Source organism: Osmerus eperlanus, chromosome 5 (assembly GCF_963692335.1).
Source record: "Osmerus eperlanus chromosome 5, fOsmEpe2.1, whole genome shotgun sequence".
Taxonomy (NCBI): Eukaryota; Metazoa; Chordata; class Actinopteri; order Osmeriformes; family Osmeridae; genus Osmerus; species Osmerus eperlanus.
Genome location: NC_085022.1, coordinates 10,796,105 through 10,808,434, shown reverse-complemented (window position 1 = coordinate 10,808,434; position 12,330 = coordinate 10,796,105). Strand labels below are relative to the sequence as shown.

At 40.1% G+C, this 12,330-nt stretch overlaps 1 protein-coding gene across 2 annotated transcripts in view; it reads left to right on the top strand.

The window, feature by feature from the left end:
• The window catches only part of roraa (RAR-related orphan receptor A, paralog a), a 161,034-nt gene extending 151,181 nt beyond the window's left edge, over window positions 1-9,853 (top strand). For both annotated transcript variants that reach the window (XM_062461588.1, XM_062461589.1), the window contains 6 exons: window positions 406-527; window positions 653-785; window positions 1,595-1,702; window positions 2,730-2,840; window positions 3,058-3,170; window positions 3,629-9,853. In XM_062461588.1, the coding sequence (XP_062317572.1) occupies window positions 406-527; window positions 653-785; window positions 1,595-1,702; window positions 2,730-2,840; window positions 3,058-3,170; window positions 3,629-3,793 (752 nt within the window). In that variant the 3' untranslated portion in view covers window positions 3,794-9,853. The remainder of the gene's footprint in view (window positions 1-405; window positions 528-652; window positions 786-1,594; window positions 1,703-2,729; window positions 2,841-3,057; window positions 3,171-3,628) is intronic.
• Window positions 9,854-12,330: the final 2,477 nt, after the last annotated feature.

The window sequence follows — 12,330 nt, the reverse complement described above, 5'->3', positions numbered from 1 at the left end:
GCAGGGCATGCGTCTGGGGAAATCATTTTTTTCCGGTTCCCCAGTGCCTTGGAACTCCTTTTAACAGATGTGTCTTCAAACCGTTTGCGTTTTCTTACGCTCAATATTTCTCTCTGATCAGATGTGACCTTTGTTTCAATGAGTAATATGTTGCGTGGACCACCACCTCACTCCTCATCTGTATTTGTGTCATTGCGACATTGTGTTTGGGTGAACCTTCAGCTTTGAGCTTCCTGGAGGCCGTTAACAAAAATATCAACATGGTGGCATTTTCCAATCGAGTATGTGTACCCTCCTATGACATATTTCTATCAAGACTCTATTCAACTTTAGTCCAGCGCTGTGTGAGTTGCGTTCAGGTCTCTGACGGTGACGCGTCTTCTTGGGCGCATGGTTATGTTGCAGAGCACCTGGCCCAGAACATCTCCAAGTCCCACATGGAGACGTGTCAGTACCTGAGGGAGGAGCTGCAGCAGATGACCTGGCAGGCCTTCCTGCAGGAAGAGATGGAGAGCTACCAGAACAAGGTACACCTCAGCAGAGCTGGGCCACCTGCTGCAGTATTTGACCAACACAACAATACAATCACCTGAACCATTTACAACCTAATAATTTCTGTTTCTCTCTCTCTCTCTCCCTTCCTTCTCCTTAGCCTCGGGAGGTGATGTGGCAGCTGTGTGCCATAAAAATAACAGAGGCCATCCAGTACGTGGTAGAGTTCGCCAAGCGCATCGACGGCTTCATGGAGCTGTGTCAGAACGATCAGATAGTGCTGCTGAAAGCAGGTATGACAGCCTGTCAGCATGGCCCTCTCCTCTCCCCCCCGGGTTTGTCACAAGGGTGTAGCTGACCTGACTACAGTCAGGCTGGGTGGAAGAGACCCCCTCCCCTGCCTGTTTCCTCTCTCTGTTCCTCAGTTCAGTGAACACACACACAGACACTCTTAAACATGCATAAACACACGCGCATGCAAACATACACATGCAGAGCTAGTGTTGGCTGGATACACAGTGGTTGGACACTAGCTGCCTCCTCTCGCTCTGTGCCCTGCCCTTCAACAAATCACTCCGTAGGCATATACACACTAACAAATACTTACACGTCCACACAGTAAACAACCCAACAGGTCTAGCCCTTCTGGATGGCCTGTACAAAGCAGACTTGAGACTTTACTGCTGCTTTCACACTTCTAAAACTGATAATGAAATACTGACTGAGATCCCTTGTCTAATGTGACATTTTAAAACAGCTGCACTTGTTATAAGAAGCATTAATGGCTTCTATCATGACTTCTTTATCCTTTTATCTACCCCCACTGCACAGAGAAGTGTAGCTACTGAACTAAGTACTCTATTTTACCATTCTCTTCATCGTGGGTGAATGTAGACCAGACTGCGATGTGGTGATATGGGATATTTTCCATGGTTCTTCTGGCCTTTTCTGTTCTAGATGGATGCGTCCAAATGAGGAATAACCCAATAAGCCATGTACTGTAGTGTGTGTTTGGCCATGCTGATGCATGACTTGCAGCACTAACTCTATTTGTTAAAGAGAAGATGCCAGATTTAGCATGGTACTCCTGTCTCCTCTGCAGGCTCTTTGGAAGTTGTGTTTGTGAGAATGTGCCGTGCCTTCGACTCGCAGAATAACACAGTCTATTTCGATGGAAAGTATGCTGGTCCCGATGTGTTCAAGTCATTAGGTGAGTCTTCCAAGTGTCCCAGTGTGTGTGTGTGTGTGTGTGCGTGTGTGTTATTGTGCGCATAAATGTTGTGTGCGCATGCAAGTGTATTTAGTAAGTGTTTGTGTGTGTGTGATTGCAGTACTCCTATTTCTCGCTGCCAGTGTATGGTCTAGCAGAGAAGGGATGTGTTTTCCACACTCCAGTGCTGTGAGCCAGGAAGGTCACACTAAGATCTCATCCCCAGCTCACCTGGCTATGCCCTCTACCCTGTGGTTCCATATGGTACAGCAAAATTGTTACTGAAGCACTAGTGCTGCATATGGCTCCTGTTAGTGTGAAATAAATAAAGACATTTGGGATAGTTCTATCAAAACCATCAGAGGAACTCAAAAGTAAAATATCTGGAGTCTAAACAAGTAGTTTTAGCATTTTAAATGCCATAACAGTACTAAGACTGTCGACTGCATAATATCCTCTGCATACAAATGCATTTGATAAATTAAAAAAATCCCAGTTTTTGAATGCTTGAATCTGATTCTCTCTGTGTGTGTTTGTGTGTGTGCGCATAAAATGTGATTTTTCATTCGTGTATGGTTGTGTGTCCATGAATGTCTGTGTATGTCTTCCTTGGGCATGACTTGACTTCCTGTGTGTGTGTGAGGCCACGAGAAACAATACTGTCTCTTCCAGTGTCATGTGTGTGGTCTCTCTAACAAGCCTCCCTGTGTCCTCTAAACTTGAGCTGGTGGGGGGGCTGCTCTGGCATCAGCCTGTCCCTCTCAATCCCCAATAATTGATTTAACTAAAAGACTCATTAGTGACCTCATTCTGGGTTGCGTAACGCCACCCAACTGCCAAAAGTCCCCCGCCTGGAAGGGGAAAGTCAGTAAAAACCTTGCCTGTTCTGCTTGCCACATATCCTGGGTGCTGTCAGCATGTCTCTCCTTTGCCTGTGTGCCTCTCTCCCAATAAAGATCAAAGATGAGACTCTGTCTTTTGGTCTGTCTCAACCCCTGTCTTCACTCTGTGTCCTTTGCTGTGGCAGGTTGTGACGACTTGATCAGCTCCGTCTTCGAGTTCGGGAAAAACTTGTGTTCTATGCACCTGTCTGAGGATGAGATCGCCCTGTTCTCCGCTTTCGTGTTGATGTCTGCAGGTAGGTGTCACTGACAGTGCAGACGTAAGCACAAGGGGTTGAAGGAGTTGGAGGGGTTGGAGCAGGCAGATGTGCTACTGTTCCTGCAGGGGGCGTTCGTGTCCCTTTGTGCCCTTAGGAGGACCTAGCATTGATTTATCACAATCTTGACCTAGTTCACCTTGAGTGGTCTGTAAGAAGGCTGCAGAGATGAATGTTGTGTGTCTCTACCTCCCAGACCGCTCCTGGCTTCAGGAGAAGGTAAAGGTGGAGAAACTCCAGCAGAAGATCCAGCTGGCTCTCCAGCATGTTCTTCAGAAGAACCACAGAGAAGACGGCATACTCACAAAGGTACACACTCTCACACTGTGTCTCTCACATACACACACATACACAAATACACACACACATAAACAAACTCTTACACACATACAGAGTTTGATCCTGCAGAAAGCGATGGTCCAGTGGGCCTGGTCTCAACTGAAGCATTGAAAACGAACCCAAACTCTTTGAATACAGTGTGCAACCAACAACAGGAAGAACACTAGATTAAATCAAGCCATAGATGCAGTAGATTTCACGGTTGGTATCCTGCAACCAAGCGTCTATTTCCAGCCAAAATGTATTGTGTACTAGCTCCATCAGATGGCGTGTCAAGGTTTCTTCATGGTAGGCAGGCTGTATCAATATTTACATGTGCGTTTGCCCCTTTGTGAGATCAACTGTAGGGAGATGTCTTCTCTGCCATAGCTCCATGTCCTTGCCTTCCTGGAAGTCTAAATAACAGCCTGTCTCCTCTCTTCACACAGTTGATATGCAAAGTGTCAACACTGCGAGCGCTGTGCAGCAGGCATACAGAGAAGCTGACGGCTTTCAAAGCAATATACCCAGACATTGTGCGCGCCCACTTCCCCCCCTTATACAAGGAGCTTTTCGGATCGGACTTTGAGCAGTCCATGCCTGTTGACGGGTAACAGCCTTGCCAGGTGCCAGTGTGCCCACCATGGAGGAATGTGGAGCATTCATCTGAGACACTTTACCAGTGCCCTGCACAAACCAGGACCAACAGCACACTGCACAAGTCTTTTCTTTTTGTTTTATCCCGGAGGGGAGGGCTTTGGGTGTGGGGAATGGGGTGGTTTGGAAGGAAGGGGGCTACAGTACGTTTGTTTTTTGCGGGTTGAATTCACTTGTGGGGGTGAGAACGGGGGGCTCTAAGACCTAGGGGACATGAAAAGGAGACAGAGACTCATACTCTCTCTGAACTGAACTTGACCTTCACACTCACACACTATACTGGCACAGTCACATGACTATTCGCACTGATCGGTGATCCTTTCACTATGCACTGCCTGAGATTGTCAACTAAACATCTGTGGCTCCACCTCTCTCCTTTAGAGTTCCTATAGCACATGAGTTATTCTATTGAAAAACGAAATACATCAAATACATCATACTTTATTTTTTACATTAAATTGAGCTGTGTCAGCTATTTGACCACAACCCCAAAACAACAGAAATACAGGTATGCTTTTTTCATTGATCATCAGCCTCATAGGTTGTCCCACAGTATAAATGAATTCCAGGTAAATGTGCACGTATAGGTCAAGTTCAGCCCTTCTCTTGTGTTTCGCTGTATATCTTTTCGATGCAGTGCGTGGATTATAAACTCGCAAAACCTTTGAGAGAAGCTCCGTCGGCATGGTGATGCAATCGGCACCTCTCTATGGACAATCGACTAAAAAAGAAAAGTAGAATTCTGGTAATTCTAGTAAAAAAATGCAATGATTTTAGCTGTCAAAGACTCCATCCACCATGGTTGCATAGTAAAATCGTGTAAGGCCATCTGCTATTAATCCTTCTCTGGACGAGTGCTCTGGAGGAACGAGGGCACCACTACTTTGGAAAGGGTCCATTCCACCTGTTTTATAATGTACTACAGGGTATACGGTCATAAGTACTTATTATACAGAAAAAAAAGTAATGTTTATAGAATCTATTTTAAATAACATGTATGATATTAGTAGTTAGACTATTCTTAATTGTTGAATTGATAAGGCACTTTTATTGCACCTTTCTTTAATTTAAGACTTGTATATTACCGAGTGATGTGTTGCATGTGCACAAGAAGTACAAGTTGAACCACAGTCACAGAGGCTAATCCTGAGGGTCTCATATGAACAGTTCTGGGTCTGGGATGGGCAAAGGCACTACGGGGGTTCTGGTTAGAAGGCTGGCATGGCTGGATAACACTGAGGCCTGGTGGACAAAGCAGATTTGATCACCCCTTCACCACACCCTCCACACACACGTACATATTGTGGTAGAAGAGTGGTGAAACGTTTGGATTACTTTCTCATGTCTGTTTGCCAACATTGGATTGAATGGCTCAGGAGCTGTTCTCAACCCAATGGTTCTCTCTCGTGGAAGATACAGATATAGCAGGCTAAAAGAGCAGGGAGCCGACGCATCCCAATGTATACACGTCAGACACTCTGACCATGTAATACGTCTCTTGAGCCCGTCATGTTAGAGTGTGTACTGCACATGAAGGAGGGACTTTAAAGGCCTCCTTATGAAGGCCTCAGGTCAGCCATGCCATTTCATATGGGACAGAAGGAAAGAGATGGGTAAATATTCAAAGCCTTGTCTGGTAGTAAAGCTTCTATTTTTGTAACATGTACAGTGAGTAAACTCATGAAAGAGAAGGGGAGAGAACAAGATGTCAGGTAGCACTTACTATATTCCCGCAATAATTACTGTAGAGTAGCTGTTCTGTGTATGATTAGGAGAGAAACATGACAATGGTAGAACAAGTGCTATTTTCAGAATGCTTTGTTGTTGTGGTTCTGTTTCGTTCTGTGCGTCTTTGTTGTGGGTATGGTTGTGAAGAACTAGACTAACCCTGGATGTGCCATACAGTAGCTGTTGTCCCAGTTTTGCAATTTACCTGCCCATAATGTTCAATGGATTGGTCTGACACTCAATACATCTCAGTGGTTACTTTAAGAAAATCCACCCCAATAATCCAAAAGTCCCTTCAGAAACCCGTCAAAGCATGAATTTAGATGCCACCCTCAGTGTAGCGCTTTTGTTTTTGTTGTTGTTTTTGCACATGATCATTCCTTTGCCGTGCAATTTGTACAAGACCTACAGTCTTGTGCTGTCACCCCTCAGGGAAGAGTTTCTTTACACATTCTGTTTGAGATGATATATTATGTTATATTTTTGCTTCTTATTAAGGTTAGAGGATGTTTTGTTCTGGGATGTTTGACAATAAGCAGGAAAGAGCAGCATGTCATATGCATTAGCATTACTGTAGAGTATCATAGTACTGCAGAGCTGGTAAACAACACAAATAATCCTCGGATTCAAGCTCAAAACAAACAATACAGTATTTACTTAATCTCTGACCTCGGTTTTCTCATCAGCCATTTGAATTACCATTTTATTTGACTTTCTGTATTTCTAATACAAACAATCATTAGAAATCTCTCCGTACTCAAATGGTGTCATCAGGGTCAACTAATGACAATGCTCGTCATTGTTAGAGCAACCAAATAAACTAATATAGGCAATATGCATTCTGTATTTAGGTTGTATTGGATTTCCTTTACCCAGTAATTATTTCAGTATTGTGTCAAAGCTCTGGATTTTTGACCACTAGCAACCCAGTTGGCTCAACAACAGAACAACAGTCTCAAACTAACAATGACTGACAATCCAGCGAAGTGGGCTAATGACCCTGCAGTGAGAGCAGAGCAGAGGCAGACATGGATGCTCAGGGAGCCCTCAGGTAGACAGCAGAAGCAGCTCTCTGTTGTCCGGACAGCTGCGTAGCATGTGCTTGAACATCTCCTTAATTCATGGGCGCTTCATAATCTCTGACAGTTTCCGATTTATTACTGGCAGCTGAATTTGAGCGTAGTTCACCGAACATGTTGTTCCCATTTGGATGATGATGAGGAGATGTCTCTCAGATTAAGATTGACCAGGTTTCCAGTTTATGTTCACTCTGCTGTTGTCGGCTCTCTTTTCAAACTCTTCAGTGCTCTCATTTTGAATATCTTATTCCATTCTTTTACCTCATTTGATAGCAAGGTCATAGTGCTCAAGGTCTGACAAAAACCAACACTTAGCCCCTTTCTAAAATAGACACCTTCACAATTTGTAGGATACAGTAGCTACTTCAGTGGAGATTTTTCTGAACATCTATGTGTATTTGAAGGTCTCATTATTGTACCATGAAGCCCATAAGTGTAGCTATCACTTTCCACGTTTGACTCCTGTTAGGTGTACAGTGGATTGTGATAAAGCATCATGGAAAGAAATGACCCCAAACTTGATTTTCATGTTTATCATGATATAACATGGTAGAGTGTTGGTAGTCCTTATTTTCATTTCGGACGTTTGGCAAAAGAGTTTGCAACTTAAGCTGTGTACATACAGTAACCTGTAATTCCTCTATCTCTGCTCTGTTGTCCCTGTGTAAAAAGCAATACTTGTAGAGTGTGTGTATGTGTGTGTCCTTACAGTGTGTAAAAGACAACCCCCAGACAAGGCTTTAATAAAGGAGGAACAGGGTTATATTATTAAGGAGGCAGTAGCTTTAGAACATGTTTTTCTAGTCTGAGCTTGGTCCAGCCACAATACAATAAGTTTAAGGTTTATCAGCATGACATAATGTCACTAACAATCCACAGTCTCTAAAGCTCTCTGGAGCTAGTGACTAACCACTCACATAATTGGTGCATATATACAGTTAATGAAAACAGCTTAATCAGTGTTCCATGCCACCATCTCAACATGACTACCTGACAACAGTTATTACCTATTGACTTTAGATTGTAATGGTAGGTGTTATGTCATGCTTAAAAGTATACCATGTTGTGTTTCCCAAATGTATCAACCAATTTTGTTGCATTATAGTCATCATTTTCCAAAGCACAGCTGATAAGGTTTTAAGACTAAATGCATTTAAGAAGAATACATTAAAAAATAATTTAAAAAAAACTTCTAGCCATAATCGAATGTTGAGCAATAATAAATGTGGTGTATTTGTTTTAATTTTGTGCATACGCTCTAGACATCTGCATGTAAATACACCTCTTATTTATCATGTTTAGTTGGTTTTATTTTGTGATTTATTTTCCATGTCTGTATATTCGACTAGTTCTGTTCCCAAGCGGAGAACTAAGAACTTAATTTGGCCTGTATACTATACATCTTACTTTCTCTCTCCCTCATTCTCTGCTGTTTATTCACAATATTTAATGTTATTATTGATCACATGTATAAAGATAACTTTGTAACTTCTGTCTGCATAGGTAAGAAGAAAATACTGCTACTAAGGCCTACCCAGTGCAAATATTATCTGTTTATCAAATACACCATGTTGTACAATATCTGTTACTAGTATGCTTCTCTCCTTTAGGATTAGTTTGTTAGAGGTAGGGTGTGCCGACATTTATTTTGTGTTATCCTGATGTGTGGTGCTAGGTAAGTTAATTTTGTGGACAAAGTCTTGATTCCTAGACCAGGCCACCCTAGTAGTCCATTCATTTCATTGAGTATTGGTGCATTATTGATATTAGGACTAAATAAATGATAATGATTATGATAGTGGTTAAAATGACTTGGCCAGTACCTGCATCAGTGTGCTTGTCTTGGGATAAGGCTCTTATTTCCTTCTCACAAAAAAATTGTATCTTCTAATTAACAAGTTATATAAGGTTGCTTTTCTGATTTCTGCAGAAAAAAAGAAATGTTAAGGCTGAAACAGCATGATTTTGGTTTTCTGATCGTAAAACCACTTGCTGAGGCAGTAGCAAATGCAAACGTTAGTGTCTACAGCTGCATAGCACTTCACCTGACTGGTAAGTTCAATGTTGATGTCGTTAGACAAAGCCTCTTTACAACCTTTTCATTTCACATTTAGACAGCTCTGAAACAGGGTTCCTTGAAACCAGTGTCATTGACCCTTTGAACCCTAGTTAAGTGGTAATATAAAAAATGTACATGAAAACAGCTTGCCATGTGAGAAAGCAAGTATTTTCTTGACCTTTTCTTTTAACTCTGTAGCAATTATTAACCAGAATATGATTACAATAATACACAATGTAACACACTGAGTGCCTCTCAGTATAAAGATGTGCAAATGGTTTTCATTGTGTTTTTGTGTTTTCCAAACATATAATAATCTCTGTCTCCGCATTTTTCATATTATTTGTTGATACTTACCTGTAATTTCCATGTGTAATTGACGCACCATGTAAGCTATGTCTGTTACAATTCCCCTTTTATGAGTATTGGAAAGGTAATCAAATATTGACAAATGCATTTTTGTTGATTTCATTTGATGATTACCTGCACAACCATGTTTTGGATTACCCAAAATAATGGACAATCCATAATAACGTTTGTTCTTTGTTTTGTGTTTGGCAACTTTAGATTCTTTTATTGAAAACATAAAATGGACTAATGCATTGTATTTTAAGTATCTGTGTGTGTAAAGATCCATAAAGCACAACTGAATTCCTTGTTCTATGTTTAGTGTGAGCTCATTGGTTTAAATGCTTAGTATAAAGGGTGGAGTGTGTGGGATATTGTTCCATGCAAAAGCAATTCAAACTATGGTAAAGACAAGACTGGTGTGTGGTTGTCATAAATTTCTTAAGTCACATGTTTGCTACTGATGTTAAAATTGGGACAGATGATCATGTACCTTTTTTATTCAGCTCTTTTGAACTCTCTTTAGCAGGTAGTCTATTCACAAATGTAGTTTTACTCCTTCTTGTCTGATTCTTAAATATGGAAATAAGTATTTTGATTCATTTTGTAAATACAGCTGTAAAGAAAAATAAGAAATGTAATGTTGTCTTTTAAATACTTTTCATTCTAATATGAATGTTGTTATATTGTACTTAGAAACTGTACCTTTAATATGACCTTTATTAAAAGTGCATTGGACACATCGATTTTAGATGTGCTTTATGTGCTGTTATCCCATAATAAAATTTACCGCTTGTAATGGGCTCCTGTCTTCTGTCTATCTCATTAAATAAATATGAATCCAATAGGATCTGCCTACATTTTTCATCAGTACTATGATATTTATTATTTTTTACAACACTCTGCAGAAAATGTATCTGCATTATACTATTACATGCCTGTATTGTGATTAGTGATAGTATGCTTTCATTTGACTTTCATAATATTAGGATAATAAAAACAATACAATATGCTCAAACGTTTAAATCTCTTTAAATTACACATCACTACTCAACTAGAGAACACAGACATACTGATACAGTTAGATTTGAACTTGCAAAATGTTATTCTGTGGTATAATCATTAGCTTTTTTCCTTATTCACATTTTGCCAATAAACTAATTATCGAATATAAGAACAAGTTAATAATAATTGAAATCTATTTCAAACTAGCCTACTGCAAGTGTCTGTAATAGGGTTGACATGGATAGATGAAATGGTCGTATTAACAAAATGTAACATCCTAAAAGGGCATGATACCGTTTTGCTGGCATGACATATGTATCATGTCCTTTATCCAACTACAAAGCTCTGACATCGAAACCCACACCGTTTGCCAAATCACAAAAACGAAAATATTTAATTCCAATGGACTATGCACAAATAGTCTATGGACATAATGGAAGAAATAATAATATTAACTAGAGAGGGTACAATTTCTGTGGAAATTGTAGGGTGTGCTTGCTTGCGTCGGTTGCACAGGGGTCCGTTTTTGAATGACATTTTTACAACTGATATTTCTGTATATTTTATATAAAAATGCATACTTATTATTTATAAAGATTACATAGATTTAAAAGCATTTTTTTTTGCTGCTCATTTACAACTGAAAATACGAGTGAAGTGTAGAATGAAATAGATGTCTTCTCATTTCCCCTGCAAGAGGCAGCCTCATCGTTGAATCAACGAATAAATTTGGCAGACCGGTGTAAAAATTGACCTAATCTCTATGACTTAAACGTCATTTTAAGTTTTTCCCTTATGATATTTTCAGGCATTTGGCCTACTCATTGCATTCATTCATTAATAAAGAACCCCCTTTGAAGATTATTCTACGACGTTACCGGTAGTAGAAGATGGAATCGCGATTCAAACAGTACCATCTGCTAACTGAAAATATGCCCCCAAAAACGTAAATAAGCTTGACATTTATTTAGTGGAAAATATTTCATTCATAAAAAGCTCACTGGTAGCGATCATTGTCAGTAACAACGCAAAATGCAATATAGCCTTGTGTGGAGAAGCTGCCCCGGTAAATTCTACTACTACAGACAGTACAGTACTAGACTACTGTACTGCTGTGTTCGTCTTGGTAGCGATTGCGTTGGTTGAATTCGATTTAACGTTCCGTTGTACGGTTTAGGTTGAAATTAATTATTTTCATGAACAGTTAAGGCTGTGGCAATGAAGTTCAGGTTAGTAGTCAGATAGTTTCACTTATTGAAAGACTTTTGATTTAAGTAAGGGGTAACATGTTCTGTCGCCGTTTGATTTCCTAAACAGCCGTGTAGATGTTTTTGTAGTGTCTCGGGTAGGCTACAGCGTTGCAGTGAGCAACACTGGTTTGAAACCACAGGTAATGATAATTTCACCCACAAATCGTTTACTTGTAATGTAATGTCATAATAAATCCTACAACGAAAATGTATTTGTGAGGAATGTTTATTTTAACGATTGAAAACAGATGCATCATAGACCACTTTAGTATGTGTTGCCCAATTGTACATTACATTTCACAATTGTGTTTCACATCACAAAGTAAAATGAGTAAATAGTTATCACCCTGGCCTCTTTGCTTGTGGCGTTTCTGCAGCTGCCTTGCAGTAAAGCTATAGTTAGCCTAGCTATCCCCCAAGTTAACAGATGCGAAACGAATGTTCTGCTACAGGTAGTCACGCGTGTTTTCGTGACGTTAGTGACGTAGGGACGTTAGTAACGTCAGTGACTGTGGCTAGCAAATTAGCCACCGTTAGCTTCACTTTTCACCACAAAAACGCAATTTCTACTTAAACCATGCAACGGAACGTAAATAAAAATACAACCAACGCAATCGCTACCAATACGAAACTTTTGACACCTTGGTTGTCTATGTAGTCCAAATATTGACTGATGCATAGGGGGGCGAAAATAAACAATAATAACTAGAAAGGTACATTTCCTGAAGAAAATGTGTGTGTTTGCTGAAAGCAGTTGAAACGATTGTTTTGATGGCTTGAATAGTGAAGGTTTTACAAAAATTTTAAAAGAGGTATGTGCTTTAAAAACAAAATGGTGAGAAAAAGTGTTAAAAGTATATCTGTCATTGTTATGCATTGCGATATTTTCTTACTGTTGAAAATGGAGAAAAAACAGTGATGAAAAGAGTATCTTATTGACTTTCATACATTTTTAATCGTTAAAAGTAGTGGTGGGCATAGATTAATTTTTTAAATCTAGATTAATCTCACTGTAATCTTGGCGT